Raw genomic sequence first — 23,119 nt, forward strand, 5'->3', positions numbered from 1 at the left:
TTTTGAAAACATTACTAAAAATATATGAGACATTTATCAATATCTGTCAATCAACAAAATATGTCACCGGCAGAATTTAAACAAACTAGGCCTACTCTCAGCATCTCATTCCAACTCCTTTTATTTTCTTTTTCTTACTTTTAAACATTATTTCACTTACAGTTAGTTTTTTTTTTACTTTCAGTTTTATAGTTCTATACTTCTGTTCCACTTTCGTAAATGAAAGTACGTTATGTCTTAATCAAATCACGGAAACAGAGTACTGTACTGATGACAGCGCCTCAATCTTCCACCGCTCGAAGCAGAGAGTAAAAACAGCTTACATTTGTTCTTCATAAGTCTTTCAGCCCCTTGCACTCGTCTGTGGAGTGGGGAGGCCTAGGAGGGAAAAGAGTGCAGCCACCACATCCAATATCGCAAACGTCGTAATGACATTGCTCAGTAATTAGACATATTCCAATATAGTAATATAAATTAGGAAATAATAATATAAATTAGAAAATTTTAGATTGGGATTTTTTTTGTACCCATTGTACGTATATACGGGACATTTTGGCGTCCCGGGAAAATTTTTCGGGACACCGGGAATGGTAGTGAAAAAACGGGACAATCCCGTTTTTACGGGACTGTTGGTCACCCTATGCTAACTACAAACAAACAATCAATTGCCGAGAAAGCAATTGTGGCTGATGAAGAAGAATAAGAGGAAGAAGAAGAAGATTGGGGAAAAAAAGTTGCTTTTGTGAACGTACTTGTAAATCATTTCATTAACACTGGCAACGTAAAATATAAGGGGAGTATAAAAACAGTGTTAAATTCTTATTATATTTCAATTCACAATGGCTGGTAAGGCGTCTGTTAAGTTGGAATTGATGTGCAAAGAAGAAATTGCTTATGACTTACCTCATGAAGATCCGCTCGAAGGGAAAGGGTGGACATACGAACTAATGAATGACAACAAAGAGTTAATATTATCTACAACGGAAGGAAAGGTATCAGTGGACAAGGATACGGATACAGCTATGTGCTCTTTGGATGTGAAACTAAACGTTGAATGGGTGAAACCAGAATTAGCACTAGAAGATCCTGCATTTGAAAGTAATATAGAAACGCTAAGAAAAATAGTGGTTCAGGAGACTTGCGCGTCGTATTCTAATGACTCCCAACAATTAACAACAAAAAGTTTAAATTCAGTTCGGCCAGGAAGGTAATGTTCAATTTTACATTAACTAATTGGCTCAGATTGATAATACGGTTACATGGTTTCGGAAATTTTGTTGGTTAAAAGCAATACTTCACGAGAAATATTTAGGTACATGGGAGATATCATGAACGTAAGTTAGTAGCCTACAATTTGGATATGACATGGCACACATAAACTAGCTGTATACCAAATAAAAATAATAATAAGATTGATACCATCCATGCAATTCTTATGTAGTTCATATCTTGATAAAATAATTATTTCTTTATTATTGGTTACACATTTCTCACTAATTGTTGCACATAATTAAAATATGGGTGCTCGACGATATTGTTTTAATTATATAGTGACTTATGTAAAATAACAAATAACTTGAATGGTAATTATCCTAAAATTTTACAAATGTAAACCTGTAATGTATTATATTCGAACATAAACTATGGACGTTTGTGATATTATTTAGGATTTAGCTCAAATGGGTCTAGCCTGATCTTTCCGGTGGGCTTCGAAAGACATGAGTAAAATACAAGATAAAGAATATTTTAATCAACAATGGATGTTCATTATTTGTAGAGGTCCATACATCAGTCCATTTCATAGCTGCACTCATTTTTTCAAGGATTTCGACTTTTTACATTCCCAGGAATCTTTTCTAGGATATGGACCTGCATTTCTCAATATGGGATCACTTTAGGGGCTTGGTGAACGTACATGATATATGAATTATTGTAAAAACAACGCTATCCAGCATGTGCTAGATGGCCGGTAAAAATAAGATTGCTATGCAGCTTAGGGCATTAGCCAGAATGTGGGTAAACAAAGATAGCGCAAAATTCTGTACTGAGGATGACTTACATGTCTTACGTGTTGATTGTGTTCTTGTACGTTCCTAAGGATTTTATAGGTAACATCCTGAAATGCTTTCTTTGCTTGTATATTTATGTTCCAAAGTAACACAATACTTAGGGACGTAACTTTTTAATTATATGGATCCCTTCATTCCCAAACATTTTCACAGTTCCGTGTTATGATTTGCCACACTGAATTGATTTATTGAATTATGATTTGATACTTCATTTCGCTTACAGTGGTTACTAGCTATCTTAACAAGGGGTTACTTTGCACATCGGACATTACTTCCCACAAAATATGAAAAGAGTTTCACAGTCATCTGTAGGTAAAACCATGAACTGTATACACGAAGTTTCAACTACCCTCTACGATAGAACATGTTACTTTATTTTGGCGTTAATGTTGGTGGTCAGCATCAGTTCTAATTACAGGGAGGGTTTGTTGTTGTAGTGGTATGAAAAGCAGTCACTGTAAAGACCGCTAAATTTTAAAAGAATTTCTGTCAATGTTAAGTCAGTTTACGTTATTATACAACGTAACTTGCATTATGCAACGTAACTAATATCCGTTTGAACATTTTAATACAAATAAATTAGTTAAACGGCGGTTAAGCCCTACAGAGCGCCATTCTGTGCGTTGTTAGTTGACAACACAGGTTGTAAGTCATTCATAAAAAATACAGATTAATGAATTGGTTCCTAAAACCAACGACGCTGACAATCTCCTACAGTTGAAGCTTGCAGGGTCCCTGACGATTCGAATGAATCGCTTCTACCCTAAGACCTTACATACCACCCTGGTTGCATGCCTTCGGCATTCTAGTCATGACACATCCAGGTTAATATCCCAACCCCAATTGGCCTGTCAACATTCAGGCCTTGAGGAAGCATTTTAAGAAAGTAAATATAATGAAAAGGATGACACCCTGGGAGGAGATTTAATGCTATAGCCCCGCATTTCATCAATTTTTTAATCATTAGTATTACTTCAGGGCCGCTCGTACCTACAAAATTGGTAGGTTTACAAATGTAACCTTTTAAAGAGCGGTAGCTAATACTTATGTGTGGCTTACTAGCAATTGCACTTATCTTTATCGAGAATAAAGTCACATCCGAGAGCATTTGTCACATTAGTGAAACACAAGATAACAGTAATATTAACTTGTTCATTAAACATTAATGTTGTTCAGGGCCTACTCGTACGTAGCAATCTTAATGTGTTCTCATAACATAAACCTTAATTTTACCATGTACTGCCTAACTGACGTAGGCACTCCGTACTATCGATACATCATAGTATCCTGTGTTTATCGTAGTAAAGGGTACCGTGGAATTGTAAACGGGCTTCCCTTTTCTTTTTCTCGAGACCGGTTTATGATTCCCGGCACAAGAAAACAAGAGTTATTTTCAAACATTAAAAAGAATAACATTTAATTTACTTTCTCTAAATCCAAATCAGAACTCTAATTATTTTCTATAAATCCAAATCAAAACTAAGTATTATATCAAAATCTAAAATCCGAATATCAATTTTATTACCGTACTATTATACTTTTCTCTAATTATGACAAACATTAAAAGTTAGAAAAACATTTTGAAATTTTAGTCAATATCGAATCTGCACATTAGCTGGGACCCAACCAGGCGTCGCACTGGTTTAGCACTTTAATTTTATAACGAAAGTAATGATGTCCCTAGGGGATGAATTATATTTTAACTTTCAACTCTTCTTAACGTATAATATCGCTTTCTCTGAAGTCAATTAACTTTAGGTATCATTAGTCACATTGAATGCACATTGACTTTTCATAGTAGACGGCATATATGTATATCGAACGACGAACAAATCAACGAACAACTTTATCATATACAAGGTTATTGTCAATTACTTTTAATATTATACTAAACTGTGTTTAACTTACAGTATTTTGACAGCGACTTAATCTTACATTACGAATTTCGCATATTTTCCCATTATACAATCACAACATCAGATGAAAAAATTCACTATCTGAAGAGCACATTTTTTAATTACCCAAAATTTTAACTTTATGATTAATTGTAGTTATTACTAGTACTTCTCTAATTATGTTCGTAATTATCTCTAATTGCCTAACATGTCTCTAAATGCTTGATTGTATGGGGACAGCTAAATGTTATTATAAACATAAAGGAGAATGATTAATAACTCAAAACAAGATTTGATAATAAAATTTTATTATGAAGTATGGTCTCCAAAACTGGAAGGACTTGAAAAAAAATACAAAACTTAAAGATCCTAATAAGAATTCGATACTGAAAGTCCGCATCCAAAACGGGATAGCCGGTGCGGTATTATTACAATTTCGAAGTCGGAAATTACGTTCTAAATCAATTACCTGTTTAAAATTTCTAATGCTGTCCTTCCTCTCCTTTCCACATTCATCTTTCATCTCCAAAAGCTGTAAGGAAACCATAAAACATGACATCTAAGTGAAAGTACCTGATTGTAGAGCGATATTGATGGTTTCTAGGACTGGTGCGCCAGTGACGGTGGGTACACAGTTTGATTCTGAAAAGTAACCTTCGGAATTCGGTGAAATAATCAAATAAATAAACAATAATCCTTTTTCATTCTCTAAAAGTTTAAAAGTTCAAATTCGGTATTTCTGATTTCTCATCTCTTTCGGGGTTTAGCCCGAGTTCGGGTGAAGTTCACGCTTTTTTTGTGCTAAGATTTTAATTTTACATCTGTGCCGGTTACGCTTGTAAGCTGTAATTTAGCATGTTTACGTTTACTTTTCCAGTTAGTTTGTTTAATTTACGGAACTTTTCTCCTTTTTACAGCGCATTTACTAAATTTCCACGTAGTGACACGCCTTCCTTTACGACGATTGTATTTACGCTGCATTGCGATACCTGTCATAAATTTCTTTTTAGGTTTGCACTTACTATTACTATATTTTGCCATGTAGTTTACTGTACAATGTTCGTACGTGTTTCCGCTTAAGCTTTTTAGTGCTCTTCGGAGTCGATGTATACTTCTTCCGCATGTTTGACTCGAAATAACCTCGCTTACAGCTCGACTTTAATTTGCATGTAGTTCGTCTTTGACCGAGTTTAGTTCGTTCCGAGTTACGCTTACCAAGGCATTTTCCTTTTATTCTCAAATTATTTCCTACTGCACGCCTAATGCGTAGTTGTGCGTGCTGAGAATACGCTGTACGTGGAGGTCGACGAACATTATCATCGCGAGCAATCAACTTGTCTACATTTTGAGTAGCACTACACTTACGTTTTCGCTCTTTACAATTTCGCAATAGTGAAGTACTACCTTGAAAATACAAATATTTCGGCAACTGAAAATTAATAAATGTTGCATCTGATGTACTTATATGATCAGGTCTGCTCATTTTAATTCTACTGATTATGCTCCTCGAAATCGAGTTTATGTTAATAATGTATTACGAAAACTCAATGGGTATCATTGGCCGTCTTATTTTTCTTCTTAACCTTGGTGATACATTTCGGTTCTATAACGGAAATATACTTTCGACTGCGTGTGCTTTACTGGAAGTGTTACTATTACGCTTGTTTACGGTAAACATTTCCGACCGATATATTATGTACGAGACGTTCACTACTTAAAACACAATTCGCTTGGCGGGTCTATTGTGAATTTCAAGTCGTTTCCTTCTACAATACTCTAAGCTGATAAAGTCGGAATAGATTTGCAGCACTAAAATGCAACTTACGTTAGACGTACACTGTTACGAAGACAAATTTGAATTTGTTAAGTCGCGCAAAACCATTTGCCTGCGACACAAAACCGACAACACTGTAACTTCGTTATCACACAAAAACATCAATTGAACTCTCAAGCCTTCCCTGGCTTTCTCGAGAGGGCGGATACGCGCAACCTCAACGCTACCGCTTTTCATGTGTGAAATATCGGTATCCCTTGCCGGCAAAACAATTACATTAGCAACAATTGTCTACAGGTACGTGTAACGATTCTTCTTTTTCGCTATTTCTACACTGCATATTTCCTTTTCCTGAGTGTAATCGACTTTCTGTTTTTTCTTCCACATATCTTTCACAACGTGGGCCGGCTCGAATTCAAAAGTATTTACTGTTTCTTTTTCGCCTTGCACTGTTTTATTTTGTTGGTTTGCCTACACTCAACCTGTGCCGTTCGCATGTATTCATAGAACACAGTGAGACCTTTCTTTCATTCCGCTACACTATTTTTAAACTCAGCAGTTACTGAATCAACATGATTGGCCGCGTTAACTAATTCAGAGCGTACTTCAGTTAAGGAGTTATTGGCTACTTTGATATTATTACGTAAAATGTCTGCTTTGGCATTCGATTCGCTCTTTCCTACGTTCCTAAATCGTTTCTGTTACAGACTGTTGGAGTTCACATACTGATTCATCTATTTTTTGTCCTAGACATCCAATATTCATTACCATTTTTGACAATGGTTTCTAATTTTTTCTCCAATTCCTCTGTCAACATTGCTTGAAATTGTTCTAAAACACTAGCCTCTATATTGATATGAATTACGAGCAACTAATTCAAAGTACAAAAATATAAATGTCTGAGTTTAATACGAAAATAAGAAACATGCACTTAGAACATGAAACACTAAGAATTTTGATACTACGACCATTAACAACCAATCCTTTTTTTCACAACTCAGGTTTCGCTTTGCGAAGTGCTTCAATATAAAATTAACAGATATAAACTTGTACCATATATAAAACATTTTCTATAACTATTCTATCTGGCCTTGATTCCATTTTGTACTAATACACAATAACACACTCAGCAAGGCCATGTGATAATACGTAAAAAAAACAGTATCACGTGACAGTTTCAACACAATAACTGTGTCTTCATTAGACTTCCACTCCTTCTGGCTGCTGGGAGTTGGTCATCACTATATATACTGTCCTGAGATCAACTTTTAATTAAGCTCCGCCCCTTCTTTAACACTTTCAGCCCCAACCCTGTTTGAGTAAATTTCATCCCGGGACCAGACTACAGTTTGCTATGAACACTGTCAGCCAATGTGTATCTATTTGATACACTTGGTCCATCAGTAAACCCTCACTGTGTATCAAAAAGATACACATGGGGCTGAAAGTGTTAAAAAGTAACACTTGTCTGGCTTTCGCTTTCACTTTTTAGTTGCACACGTGTCCAATTAAAAGTTTACTTTTTTCCGCTGGATGCGTTCTGTCCTCTAATTATCCTTATTTTCCTTGTTATTTTGTTTCTCTTTCTTTCTTCTTCCTTTTTATTCCTTCTTCTTTAAGCAGAATCTTCTCCCACTCCTTATTTATAGAGAATCCTGCATTCCAGTTTATCACCTTGCCTCCTGCCTTCATAATCTCTCTGGCTTCCTTCCATTTTCTCACCAAAGTTCTGTTCTCTACTTCTATGACTTCTGCTCCTTCCCACCCTATTCTGTGGTTTGTATCTTTCTGATGCTTGTATATCGCATTGTTGTCCATTTTCAATTTTACATCATCCTGGTGCTGTTTAATCCTTTTTTGCTTTTTTTTGTTTCTTCTATTATATTTTTTTTACAATCCTCGCATCCTACTCTATATATTACTCTCCCTTGATCTTTGTTCGCTATTGCTTTTCTCTTTGTTCTTCTGACTAGTTCAATTATTCTGCTTCTTCTTTACCTGTACGTCCTAATTCCTGCTTTCCGAAACATTCTCTATATGTTCTCTGTTTGTTTGCACAGTTATTGTGTTGAAACTGTCAAGTGATACTGTTTTTTTTTTTTTTTTTTTTTTTTTTTTTTTTACATATTATCACATAGCCTTGCTCAGTGTGTTATTGTGTATTAGTATTAAAACATACAATCTTATTCATAAATGCACATGAAGGTGCATAGTGTAAAACATGTATATATGTGTGTATACTCAATCAGCTGTTTGTTATCCACTCATATCTACATAAATTAAAAATCAACAAGAAAAATTTTTATGAGCTAAATTAATCTCTCTGTCGCTCTCAAGGTCAAAACATATTTACTTAACTTACATGAAAAATCTACATTACTTATTTCCTGTTTTTATCTATCCCTCTGCTTTATTTTTAATTAGTTGTGTTCGCCAAGGATCTGTTGGAAATTGACTGTCGACACTGGGCTAATCAGGTTCAAAACTCAACACGTTATCTGTATAACTAATGGTATTGTAAAAGCAGTTGTAGGAAGATTACTAAAATTTAATCCGGAAAAGGGTCGCCATGTGGTTGAAATCGCGTTTTTTGGTAGTTGTTAGATTCTTGAATATATAATCGTACCTTCACATTGATTTTCTTCTTTTTCCCAAGATTTGTCACTTGTTTATTGCATTCATCCCAACTTTACTACGGCAGTGGGACGTAATATTGAGCTCTCAAATATTCAGTAATAATAATAATAATCAGTGGCGTATTTACGATTTTGTTTCGGGAGGGGCTTTGCTAACTTTCGGGGGGGGCTTTGCCTGAAAATTGAAAATTCTGCAAGATATTTAATATACTTTACTATAGTAAGTAAAATTTCGGGGGGGCTTAAGCTCGGAAGCCCCCCCTAAATACGCCACTGATAATAATAATACTATAGGTAACCAATTCCGTATGAGGACACATTGTATTAAAGCCTGTAAAGTAACACGTAGCGTAAGCCACAAGTTACAGAATAGTCGGGATTGGAGAGAAGTGTCAGGACCAACAGCACATACCCTCTCGATACGTTCCTACAACTAGTTACATGTTATAACTGAAAGTTTCCCTATAACTAGCTAAATGTTATAAAGGAAAGTTAAATGTTATAACGGAAAGTTTCGAGGTAATTTTCGTATAGAAAGTAGGAATTCTGAACTCACAAGAGCCATAAATAAATTTGTTTTTAAGTAATGATCATGTCGGCTAAGCTACAGAAGATGTCGAAGGGGTTTAGGTGAAAGGGGTTCCGTAACTTCATGACACACCTCTAGAGCTACTCAAATTTAAACGAAAGAATTTCCGCTAATATTTCGTGTAGAATATATTCTACTGTACGTTTTCAAGAAAATAACTGTAAGAAAAAAAGAACTGAATATAATTGAACACTAAAGCTTGTAATAAACTAACTTGTGAAGTTTGCAGATGTAATTATAAAAGCTTTGCTACAAAAATATATACACAGACCATAATTTAGTGAGCTCTGAAATACAAACTAACAAAATGATGTATAAGATTCAGTCTACAGAGCAATTGTTGCTTAAAGAGTGGCATACACTATTTCGAGAATCAAGATAAGATGAGAAATGTTTACGATAGTTTTCCTCTCGTCTCGATTCTCATCTCCAAAGCCTGACGATAGTGAGAGTTAACCTTGTACCGTCTCGAATTAACATGTTTCATCCCGGTTTTGTTTGGTTTGTTTTAGAATCGACATGAGAAATTCGTCTTTCCATGGGCAACATTACACAAAACCGAAATATTTATTTTTGCCTACTATCACGTTTTTGCTTGTAATGGTACGACCTGAGCGATAATAAGTTTTTAATTTTTAAATATTCTTCGAGATAATTGTTATTATTATTAGTATTATTCCTGAAAATTTGATAGTTCAAGTGCTGAAACAAACGAGTATTGAAATATTTGAATGTAATGAAGCGTGTGTTATCTCCGATCTATTTCCATCAAAATTCTTAAAGTAAAAAAAAAAAAAAAAAAAAAATTCTTAACGTGTATTCGATCGAAGACCCTCGAGAGTACTGGTCAAGCCGCTAGACCACTGAACCACGATCACAACGCTGTAAATGATTCGTCTTTAGTCTTGTTACTTTAAGTTTCTCTGCCTCAGCTTGGAAAGTTGCATGTAATTTTTTAATTCGTTTCAAAACGCCTTTCGTGTTCCTCTTATGATGATTATGTAAGTGAATGATCTTCGGTACAGTTTCTATTAATACGTTGAGTTATTCTTAAACCTTTGGATCGCAAGTTGGTTTTTTCTCCACACGAAACTACAGATAAGACAGATTTAATTCTCATACTGTGCATTTGTGTCAAGGCAGCCGACAATACCTGGTCGTAGACTTATGTCCGCCACGATATAAATGATAGTTCAATTTGATAAAGTGAAACAAACTACAGCCACTTATTTTGAGACAATGGAGATATGGTGACTTTTCAGTGGTACTCCATTTCATATTTCTACAATATTTAATGTAATAAAACATGTAATATAGCGTAACTTTATCATGTAATATAGCGAATGATTACATGTTTTCTTGCTACTTAATCATTATCTCCATTCACATTTCATTGTTTGTTGAATTTCTTACAGGCGCGATAACATCTTAGCTTTCCACGGAGAAGGGAATACGTTTACTACATTAAATGAAGCCATTTCTCATTCTTATGAGGAATCTGATACTTCGACGCAGTTTGGCAAAGGATTTCATCGATCACGTTTGACAAGAAATATGGTGACAGAGGAAAGTGAAAAGCGTCATACGTACCAAAAAAGTGATAAACGCTCTAGTCAAAGTTCAACTATGTCAAGTGGTAAGTTAGTGCATACAGGTGAAAAATCTCAGATGTGTGGAGTATGTGGAAAGGAATTTAGAGTATGTTCAAGTTTGGCTACGCACATGGTGATTCTTACAGGAGGAAAACTACATACGTGCCAAGAGTGTGGCAATGAAGTTAATCAACGTTCAACTTTGGCTACAAACATGTTAATCCACACAGGAGAAAAACCTCACACGTGCCAAGGCTGTGGTAAAGCATTTACTCGACGTTCGACTTTGGCTAGACATATGGCAATCCACACAGGAGAAAAACCTCACACATGCGCAGATTGTGGTAAGGCATTTAATCAACGTTCGATTTTGGCTACACACATGTTAATCCACACAGGAGAAAAACCTTACACGTGCCAAGAGTGTGGTAAGCCTTTTAATCAACGTTCAGCTTTAGCTAATCACATGTTAATCCACACAGGAGAGAAACCTTACACGTGCCAAGAGTGTGGTAAGGCATTTAATCGAAGTTCAAATTTGACTACACACATGTTAATTCACACAGGAGCAAAACCTCACACATGCGGAGAGTGTGGTAAGGCATTTAATCAACGTTCAAATTTGGCTACGCACATGGTAATTCATACAGGTGGAAAGCTACACATATGTCAAGAGTGTGGTAAGGCATTTAATCGACGTTCAACTTTGGTTAATCACATGTTAATTCACATAGGAGAAAAAATTTACACATGCCAAGAGTGTGGTAAGGCATTTAATCAACGTTCGATTTTGGCTACACACATGTTAATCCACACAGGAGAAAGACATCACACGTGCCAAGAGTGTGGTAAGGCATTTAATCAACGTTCGATTTTGGCTACACACATGTTAATCCACACAGGAGAAAAACCTCACACGTGCGAAGACTGTGGAAAGGCATTTAATCAACGTTCGATTTTGGCTAGACACATGTCGATCCACACAGGAGGAAAACCTCACACGTGCGAACACTGTGGAAAGGCATTTAATCAACGTTCGATTTTGGCTAGACACATGTCGATCCACACAGGAGAAAAACCTCACACGTGCGAAGACTGTGGAAAGGCATTTAATCAACGTTCGATTTTGGCTACACACATGTTAATCCACACAGGAGAAAAACCTTACGCGTGCGAAGAGTGTGCTAAGCCATTTAATCGACGGTCAAATTTGACTACACACATGTTAATTCACACAGGAGCAAAACCTCACACATGCGGAGAGTGTGGTAAGGCATTCAAGCAACGTTCAACTTTGGCTACACACATGTTAATCCACACAGGAGGAAAAGCTTACGTATGCCGAGATTGTAGTAAGACGTTTAATCGACGTTCAACTCTGGCTACACACATGCTAATACACAGGAGTAAAAGCTCAGGTATGCCAAGAGTGTGGTAAGGCACTTAAGCAAAGTTCAATTTGGTTACACACATAATAATCCACAAAGGAGAAAAATGTCACACGTGCCGAGAGTGTGAAAGGGCATTTAATGGACGTTCAAGTTTGGGTACACATATGTTAATCCACGCAGAAGCAAAACCTCACACATGCTAATAGTGTGGTTGTGGATAAACGTCGTTCAAATTTAATCACACAAATGTTAATCCATAAACGAGAGAAATCTCACACATGCCGAGGGTGTGGTTAGGCATATAATCTACGTTCAAGCTTGGCTGCACATGTTAACACATAGAGGAGAAAAACATCGCACATGCGAAGAGTGAGGTATTTTCTTAATCGCCGTTTGACTAAACAGATGTTAATCCACACAGGATTAAAACATCCCACTTGCTAATAGTATGGTAAGGGATTTATTCTGCGTTAAATGTCTCATACATCTTAATCCACGCAAAAGAAAAACATTGCACATGCCCTGAGTGTGGTCTGTCATTTAATATACGTTGAAGTTTGACTAGACACATTTTAATCCACACAGGAGTAAAACATGACACATGCCAAGAGTGTGGTAAGCCATTTAACCGACGTTCGAAATTAGCTACACCCATGTTAATTCACACAGTAGCAAAATCTCACCTTGCAAAAATTCTGGAATAGAATTTATTCAACGTTCATACGTGCTGAGCCACACAGGAGAGGTGTGGAAGACGATATAGTCTACGCTCAAACTTTGAAATGCGGTTGAACATAAGTCAATCACCAAAGAGATGCAAAGAGCTTAGCAAGGCTTTTACTCAAGGTTCACATATTGCAAATTAAATGATATTATACAAAGGACAAAAATCTCACCTATGCGGAGAGTTTATATGAGATGTCGCATTCTGTTGGAGGAATAGAGATGATACAACCTAAGCTGTTATTTTTACGCGTGCTATGAAAATTGCACTATCCCAAATTGAGTGCTTGAGTAGAATAGTCGACAAAGGGATGTCATTTGTGTCTGACGTTATCCCATGTTTTCTCTAGATCGATATCTAAGCTCAAGTTATAGTCACCAAAATGTGCAACTTTGTCACCTTGTGACAACATCTGGAAATGATTCGTGGCATCTTTCAAGTAAACTTTGAGCACTGTTCCTATATGGTCTGCAGAAACACCCGACGAAGGTTGTTTTTGGACAGACCTCTGCTCAACTAGTTTCACACTCACGTACGAGATCATTCTGTGCTCTGCTGCCCCATTAATTTTAATACTACAAACAATCCGCCTCTATGGTCTTGCGGTCTTATTTTTATGTAGAGAATTGGTTGAGAAACGACATTCCACTGTTCCTTATCGATATTTTCAGACATGTTTCGCTCACCACTAAACAGCCATATTTACGGCACAGTCTGTAAAATTGTTTGTAACGCTTTTTACATTTTTGTAGTACAGTTTAAAGGTGGTTTTCTGTTCACTGCATTTTTGAGCAGCATTCTTCTGTACATCTTAAACGCAGAATATAAAGCATCTGATTTGGCACAATTCTCTAGCGTGAGATCACGTTGTCCAAGTGACTCTCACTCTTTTCTTGCCATCTGAGTTGAACATTGTAAATTTTTTTAATTGAGTGTTCTCTACCAATTAATGATAACGATATTTCACTGCATCTCCAACTGTCAAACGCAGACTCTAGCCGTAGCCTTACTACTGGGTTCACAATGGAAATGATAAAGTATAGAGATAGCACAAATATTTCTCCCGAAGCAGTAGCTCAAACTTTAACTTTTCTGCGGTTTGATGCCGTCTTTTTGTATTTTATGCATAGACGATCCTAAGTACATATAAAGATTTCTTACTGCCAAACTTAACATACAGATGTACAGTGTGGATAGCTTCATTATTCAAAATCTATAAAAAACTGTTGACCCTCTAACCAAAAGTTTTCCACATACCTTTCATTGTCCGATTACTTAGTCCCACTCTGGAGGTATACCAAAGCATAACTTGCCCATATTACAGTACTATATCGAAAAAATAAATCTCACCTATATCAACCAACGCTTCCAAACTCAGCATCCTTTATTCATGCAATATATATTACCTCACTTTAGACCCCACACCAAATTGCTATCAGCATACTCCTTGTCCCTAAGGTTTACGCTCTGTCAGTGCACTTTACCCTCGTGAGATTCATTGTTCTTAACCGTATAGTGTTAAGGTGAAAACAATTTTTATGAATGGTAACATTTAGCCACCTGGACCCAGCAACATTTTTGTCTGATAAGATGGGAACTAGAATTTAAATTTGTATTATATTTACAATATTAAATACAAACACCAGACAGTGGATACGCTTTAATTGAAACTGTACATTTTTATTGAGGCGATATCTTTCTTGTTAAAATTAAGTTCGATAATTATGTGACTATTTTATTGCTTAAATACCGGCACTGAAAATAAAATATTTATTAACTGGAAAGAAGTAAACCAGGATTTCTCCCAATAGTGGTATATTACACATAGGGAAATTCACGTTTCAATTCTGCAGCAGTCTCCATACATCATTTTTGCGTGACTTAGGCAATTCCACTTACAGCACTTTTGGCAAAATATCTGCTCTTACTGTGTTTATACATGTAACATCCTCCTCGCTTTCCTACTTGAGGAGGTACAGGAGCATCTTCTGGAGTCAATCCGAAAAACCTTGCTGTGTTCGCTGAATGTATAACATTACTATTAGTCGGTTCTACATTTTAGAAGTGATAAAATCAAGTTATTTGCCATCGTGTAGTGATTCTTTCTTCGTCATATTCAGTAGGTATTTGGTCTACTATGTCCACCCCACCTTTAGTATCGTTGTAAAATGTGACGATATCTGGCTTCCTGTTATCTCTGGTACTCTCATCTAATTTGACGTGATTGTGCATACTTGAGATCAGCACTAAACACCGATTTTTCTTAGATGCATACGAACCAATGGGGGGGCAACTCTTTCTTGTTCTTAGGAATTGTCCCTATAATTGTTAACTTATTGTCTCATTCCATTGATTTAACCAAATTTCAGCTTGTAAACAGATTATTGTAAGAAGGTCTCTTTGCAAGATGAACCATGAATCTGTTGACACTATCTCTTCATTACCTCCTCAGGTTTGTTATCTATCTGGAACGGGCCTTCTGGTTGTGTCCTCACATACACTTCTATATTTGTTGTGTAGTATAATGTTTCACCAACAAGAATAAAAATTTTAATTCCATATTTTGGAGGTCTTTTAGGCATATAAATACGAAATCCACATCTTTCCCAGAAACCGACAAGTGTTTCACCCAAAGTTGCTAACATACCAATTAAGAAAACTGTTGTTGCAGTTGTTTACAAATAATTCAAAAAAAGTCACGAATTGGGGCTAATCTGGGGCTGAAGGTTATATCTGATTATGTTATTCATTAGCATCTTCCACTCTTTCATCCATCATATCCTGCACAGTAATCACTTTCTGCTCAGTTTGGCTTCTCCGGTTCCCATCATCACATAGAGATGACCCTACGCAGAAGACACATTCATTTGTCTGATTAACAATACACATGTGTTAACTTGTGCTTCGCACTTCCCCTCATTCACCATCCTCGCTATCCCTTTACACATTTTTTATTTTCTCTAATTGTATTGTATTTATATTGAATCAATCTGTCTATATTAAGTTGTGTGTTATACATGTATACACTTTGTAAATAAATTCTTTTCCATCACTCACGTTACAGATGGCGTAACCTTCCATAGGTTGCTAGCCACTTTGGTTTGCCGGTAAAACGTAGTGCATTCACATACTTTTTCAGCTGGCGCATATGTAGTGAGGCGTAGCTGCCAAGTCTAGACTCTGTTTATTGCACTCATGTGGGCGCACAGTGATGCTAATTCATTAACAGGCGACAGGTTGCAAGAAATTGAGAGTTTTCACGAGCGTAAGTTGGCTGGAGTACACAAGTAGTATAATTTTTGATCCTCATTATGATCATTTTCACTCTTATCCTGTTCTCATCACATAGTTTTGGATGCTGTTTTAGTTCGGTTATTTCACCGCATATGATAATTGACGATGGAAAGTCGTTCATACATCCTTTGAAGATATAATTGCCGGGGTGGCTCAGTTGTAAAGCGTTCACCTCTGATGCATGGGGTCTTGGGTCCAAACACTGCTCCCGTCAAGTTAACTTTGTGGTGGACAAACACCGTGTGCTTGGGTTTCCTCGGAGTTCTCCAGTTTCCTCCCACTTTCTTCATTCCACAATTTCATTCATTGCTCATCATCACTGCCTCCCTTAGCCTAGCCGGAATTTCCGTGGGACATAAAACTCAAAATTTCATTTCGTTTATTCGTTTGAAGATAAACGAGATGCGGAGAAATCGAAGAGACAGAGCATACACTGAACCAAGTTCCCAGAGTTCTCGTTCTCCAATCAGTGGCGGCCACTAAGCATCATCAACGAGTTCACCACCATTTAAGAAGCATACAAATGCACATAGCATCTCGAGCTCCGACTCTGACTCCAACCAGCTTATCCTCCTCTGCAGCCTGTCTACAGCTTGCTACAGCAAAAGTACAATCCAAAGTACTTTAGTTCGAAGGTTTTACTTCTCTAACTTCTCCAGTATCGGCAACGCAAAGATATTTCGCAAATGGTAGAAACAAAAAAATGGATTCATCATTAAATCACAGTCGGCTAACTTCGCAAAATAAATCGTGACAATCCAGTTTTGAAATGTTCAGGAAAACTGCAAATTTAACTTCTCTCAACAACATCCGATACTAGCAACCTCAGCCACATACCATGTCAATAGTAGTACGAGAGGTCCCTCTACCTATAATACTTGATATATAGGCTGAACTTCCTGAAGTGGGATCCACCTTTAAAAATGCATCCGTATTCGGAACAATCAGGGAGCAACGTACATAGTTCGAATTCTGAGAACATCACAGGATACTATCAACGACCTTTTGCATAAACAAATCTTAATTTTCAAGAAGAGACGCCGATTTGAACAATCCTGCTCATTACGACCATTTCCTCTTCCAGGTAAACGATGTCAAGAATACAAAGTACATCCTACTAACAGGTGCAACCTATGAACCTGTTATCCTACAAAGAGGTGCACATTTTTCCTCTTCCTATGAAAACTGTCCGAATCTGCAACAAGTTCCAATCTGCAACACTTGGTATCAATTCCCGCCTCCGACATACAGCTACAAGTGCAAGTCTCGGCTTGCTCCAGAAGAATTCAGGCCGAAACTTGTAGTACCACTATTGACTCATTATGTTCAAAATCGAAAAGGTGAGACTTCGAAAGACTAATCAATTTCTTTATATTCATAAACTATTAGCATTTGTCACCCACACTCTTCAAAACATTCATCTTTTGCACAACCATTAACCCTTTAACCCTTATCCGGGCAAACGGGGCCTCCCAGGCCCAGTAGCTTCATTTCTCTAAAATTTCTCAATAACCATACATAATTCGAAGACATAAACTACTGAATTCTTCTATCTTTCGTCGGAGTTAAAATCATCAACATATCTAGTTGGTAAAGCTTTTTTTTTAATTTGAAAATCTTTTCCTGACGTAACCGGGCAACAGGGGCCTAGGAGGCCCCGTATAACTTTAGTGAAATTCCTGTCAAATATTAGATCAAATTGTCAAATAATTATATATTGAACACGTGACTATTGTAACCTTTAGTCGGAACAGTATGCGGCAACAGACATTGAATTTTGAGTGTTCTGCACTTAAAATATATACTGGGCCTGACAGGCCCCGGTTGCCCGTTTACGTTACAAAAATGTCTGGACCGGATTTGCTATTCTGCTTGGTCGGCTTACAAAAGCGTGACACGAAGTTTCGCTACTTGACAAAAATATATACCGGTACATTCTAGACTAGTCTGAACAGTAAGTGACAATAGGCATTGATTTTGTGTATTCTGCACTTAAAATATATACAGGGCCTCACAGTCCCCGGTTGCCCGTTTACGTTACAAAAATGTCTTGCCCGGATAAGGGTTAATATTAAAACACGTTCAGCACGCAGCTCGCAACATTCTTCACCTCGATTTTCATGCCACTTACAGTGGTTCGTACTTGCACTTTCATGTATCTCCACTCGAAACAACTATTTAAATTCATAGTGATCATGTATCTAGTTATTTGACTATGACTTTTATTTCTATTTCTCAACATTCTCTTGTCTTACCTCATAAACTCATATTTTAACAACTATTACACGAGGAACAATTTGACACATTACTTATCAGTAAAACGCATCTCACTCCCAAACTTAATTGCAAATTTACCGGCTATCAACTCATTCCACACGATAAGAAGCTTCCGGCTCGATGCTCCACTAGCGGCGTGACACTACTATTTTATCCTTACACATGTAATATTTTCCATAAGTAAAAGCTTTGCTTTGTATATACTTAAACACAAACAAACTATTTGCTGAGCAAAACAATATATTCACATAAAAAATATTACATACGTGTTACATATTCGCCAACTAACATTTTGGCTTCATCAGACACTATGAGATACATGAGAAACGTGTAGTCTTATATACACACAAGAGCTGAGATATCTTGCTTCTGATTGGCTCCTGGCAGCAGCCAATCCCCTTCAAATATCCCCTCGTATTTCCCTATACCGAGGATTCCTATCTTTTGTAAATTACACACACACATCAAAAGGACGATCTTAGCACAACTAATCTAAACTAACAAATAATTGGCATAAAAAATTAAATAATATTATAAATATATATAAATACACATAAATAAATAAACAGATAAACATACAATTACTCATACGCTTAAAAAGACGACACACACATACAGTATATACTAGTGGTGGGCACAGAAACCGGTTGTTCGGTTTCCGGTTTTTAGAAAAAACCGAAACCGGGTTTTCAAAAAACCGGTTTTTCACCGAAAACGGTTTCGGTTTTCTCCAAAAAACGGTTTTGGTTTTCTTCAAAACCCGGTTTCGCTTCTCTTCAAAAAACGGTTTCGGTTTTCACCGAAACCGGTTTCTGTTTTCTTCAATTTCGGTTTGGTTTTCATCGAAACCGGTTTCGGTTTTCTCCAAAACCGGTTCTTGTATTCTTCAAAAACCGGTACGGATTTTTTACTGAAACCCATTTCGGTTTTCTTCAAAGCCGGTTCAGCTTTTCATCAAAACCTGTATCAGTGTTTCCAAAACCGGTTCTATTTCTGACCGGAATAGTTTTTCGTTGTTCTCCGGAACACATTTCCTTTCCACAGATAGTTTTATGCGTTTTCCAGAATAGTTTTGAGTTTTAGTTTTTACTAAAACCATTGCGATGTTTACCGAAGCCGGTATTGGTTCCTTGAGAATCTACATATGTTTTAGATCTTCAAATCGGCTTAGTTTTCAATCAAAATTGGCTTCAGTTTTCATCAAGAACTACCTTTGAGCTTCTACTTAAATCCAGTTTGAACTTTCATCAAACCCCAGTTGGGATTTTTGTTATAACGGTACTTTATTATTATTATTATTATTATTATTATTATTAGTTACGCTTAAAAACATGCTTTTCCTTCGATTCAATATTCACTCTTCTGTAAATCTCTAGTTGTTTCGAATACAATTACCTTCCTTATTATCGATAGATTTTCAGAACCTGGATTTATTTTAATTAGACTAGCTTAATCTGCACTCTCTACACAGCGCATCATTCACATATGAGCACGAATCTCCTTGTCATTCCTCACAACATATATACATGTCCCCTTATAGACACAAATGAAAGACGTCTTGATAAAAATCGGCAAGGGGTACCACAAAGGAGAGATTTTTTCATTATTTTTTCAATATCTCGCACCGTTTGCAAGATTGAGCCTACTTCTGGTTGGAATTTCTAATTCATGTATGATCAGTGTTTTCTTTCTTCTTGCATGCAGTATGTAATAAGCAAATACATTACATACACAATTTATTACAATGCCAGTGATATATGGTGTTCATTAGCAAAACATTCTAAATATTAAAGATTCTCCATCACTCGAGAAATAGTTTTCTTCGATTTTCAATATCAATTGGTCATGAAACAAACGCCTGAGAAATATACAACCACTGTATACAAACATGTTGTGTTGGAGTGTAAAACTTATAGAATGTGTTATTTTTTAAAATGTCAACACTTCCAGTGTACCCTAAAAAATGTATTAAATAAATTATGGCCACGTTTTTCAAATATTCAATTGGAACTGGGCCAATCTACACAAAATTTCGAATCGACCAGCAAAAATGGCACGATTCTAGCACTTGTGGATTTCGAGATCTCATTGTCAAAAGGATTGGAGACAAACATATAAACTTTTCTTTGCACACAAACATATAAACCTAGTATTAGTGATCAATTTAATGGGGAGAATACTGAAATGAAACACTATGCCCTGTATGATAGAGTTGCGTAATATTATGTAGTAGATAGAAGAAATGGTAATACTAGTATAAAAATTGCTTGATTTATTGTCTTCACGAATAAAGACAGACGGAGGCATTCCTACGGATTCTCATCTACCGCCTTTTCAAAAATTACTGTGTATTGTTTCTCTGAAACAGCTCTTTCTTAGTACCGTCGTTGAATTAATCTACTATAGCAAACTTTTTGGCTTGTTTGAGAACTGGATACCGAAAGTCCGGATAACTATTTACCAGTAAGAAATTGAAATGTATGTAGGCCTATTGCTGTTCATTTCTTGGACTCAGAGTACAAAATTATTGTGTAAATCAATTTTTTCAAGCGCTCTGAGCCCTCATTCACTAGCGGTTTTCGAGCTCGACTAATATTTGCGTTTAGTTTGCGGTAATGAAAATAAGCATTAATAAATAGCTTTTTTCAATTTTTTTTTTGTGCTGATGTACGCACATTTTGCTTTGCATGAACACAAATCGCGACCACGCAGTGGTCTTATGCAGTGACACACATCACAAATGGAGTGTTATGTCGAAGCTTCGGATTTTTAAGAATGATTCTATTTCATTCCTGTGCAGTTAATGGAGAAATTTTGTGTCTTCTTTACAGGTCAAGTTGCTATGATCAAAAATACAAGAATTTTAAACCATCTAAAATGTTCTAATTTAAGGGTCATAAAAAGGGGTAAAAGTGGATCTGAAAAGGTAGGAGGACGGTAGGTAAAAGCATGACGTCACGCTTGTTCCCCCTTCCTATCTTTGTCCCTTGTATTTGTTTAGGAACTGAGCGACGCCTACATATTTTTTCGAAGTGGGGACGGAGTCACCCCGCGTTTAGAATCTATATCCTAAGTTGCCGTTTATATATATATATACAGTGGTGGATCCAGGATGTGATCAAGGGAGGGGCTAAACCATATTTTTCCATTTTATCCAGTGTAAAGCAGAATTGAAGCCCATTTTATCCAGTGTATACCTGAGCGTCAAGGGGGCCTATAGCCCCTATAGCCCTCCCCTTGGATCCGCCACTATATATATATATATATATATATATATATATATATATATATATATATATATATATATATATATATATATATACCCACGAAATATTGATTTAGCCTCTCATCGTCAAACAGTTTTGAACAATGGAATAACAAGGCTCCCTCTACGCGGTATGTTCTTCCTCATATAGGTATTATTTTCTCCTTTAGTGTGATTCTAGGAAAGCGAAGTGCATTTAATTTTAAAAATAGGGAAATTAAAAACAATAAATAAGTAAAATAAAAATATTAGGTTCATTGTAGTTCTAAACTGGCTATGGGATATGCTATACCACCAGTTACAGTATCAGATTTAATTTCTTGGGGACACAATCGAAGGGTGGATACATTTTATTTGAGGGGGGTTATACTGAAAAGGTTAATTTCACATTATTTGCGCAATATTAATATATACTACCAGTCTGGGGTGCAGGTATAGCCTACGGGTAGCGCCCGCCTCGTTGGCCCCCTTTGGCAATGTTACTTGTACCAGATTTAAATAACTCCAGGTAAGGAAAATTCTATTAATATTTTATTTTCTTTAAGAGATGTTAGCTTAAAACTAAAATATTGTTGTATTAAAAGATGTTTCGATGTGCACAATAGCTAACATTGTTAAAATATACTGGTAATCAAACGTTACAAAAATGTCATTTTCTGTAATATATAAAACAAAATCCTAAACAACGTTTTTCATAACGTATAACGTCCTTAAATGTACTTTATTCTAATTTGAACGTTTTGGAACCTAAAAGTCTTAAGCCTATAATGTGTCGAGCTTTTGGTAGTAAACATTTGCCGGTGCATATGGTGCAACGATTGTCAAGGTCAACTGCGCAAACGCACTGCGCAAGCATTTAATACGATTCCACATTTACAGTGTGAAAAAATTACGGAAGCAATATATATATATGTCCAATTTTCTTAGCTACTATGTCCTATCTTATTGTATATACAATAAATACTTGCGTTCATCACTACATCTTTATTATTATTCTGTACCCAGTGTACTCTTTACTTATCATAACTTATCTTTATCATTCCACAGCTATTACATATTTAATATACAAAATATCTTCATAATAATTCATATCAACTTATACAACCATAGTTATTCTGTCTCTTATTTGCACAGACTTTCTTCAGTAACTCTATATCGGACATTGTCATATTTGTGAACACTTTCAGCCCTTTTCTATTTCCAACAGGAGGATCGCCAAGTGCTTTATTATCGCACTTGAGAACTAAACACATGTCTTGTGTTAATAAAGTGATTGCACTGAACACTCAATCAGAAGATGATGACGATCCTGGAATCTCTGGTTCTACAAAACAGATCACGTTAAGGTAAGAAGATTTAAACATTTTTCTTTCTTATGTAATTTGATTCAAGGGATATATACCGTCGTGTGTTTTATCATGTAATATTTCATTTAATATTTAACTTCGGTTCCCGGTGGGATACAGTTGAACGGAAAAAGTGGTTCAGATTCCATTATAATCAGTAAGTCCAAGTCTCCTTTAGTCATCATGGCATAACCGTGGGGCGGTTAACTGAAACAAACCAAAACTTTCGTTATTTTCTTTTACCTTAAAACTGGCTTTAAGGGATAA

The 23,119-nt window shown here is 36.2% G+C and overlaps 1 protein-coding gene across 1 annotated transcript; it reads left to right on the forward strand.

Annotated features, from left to right (window-relative positions):
* The first annotated feature begins 385 nt into the window (after nucleotides 1-385).
* LOC145690698 (uncharacterized) lies at nucleotides 386-21,508 on the forward strand. The gene is made up of 2 exons (XM_081765853.1): nucleotides 386-1,207; nucleotides 10,379-21,508. The coding sequence occupies exons 1-2, from the start codon at nucleotides 840-842 to the stop codon at nucleotides 11,991-11,993; spliced, it is 1,983 nt and encodes a 660-aa protein (XP_081621979.1). The 5' UTR covers nucleotides 386-839; the 3' UTR covers nucleotides 11,994-21,508.
* The last annotated feature ends 1,611 nt before the right edge of the window (nucleotides 21,509-23,119 follow it).

Source organism: Thermobia domestica, chromosome 7, assembly GCF_964235325.1.
Source record: "Thermobia domestica chromosome 7, izTheDome1.hap1.1, whole genome shotgun sequence".
NCBI lineage: Eukaryota > Metazoa > Arthropoda > Insecta > Zygentoma > Lepismatidae > Thermobia > Thermobia domestica.

Coding starts and splice junctions, on each gene's coding strand:
- LOC145690698 (XM_081765853.1), top strand. CDS start 840: ATGGCTGGTAAGGCGTCTGTTAAGTTGGAATTGATGTGCAAAGAAGAA. Junction 1,208..10,378: donor AATTCAGTTCGGCCAGGAAG/GTAATGTTCAAT, acceptor AATTTCTTACAG/GCGCGATAACATCTTAGCTT.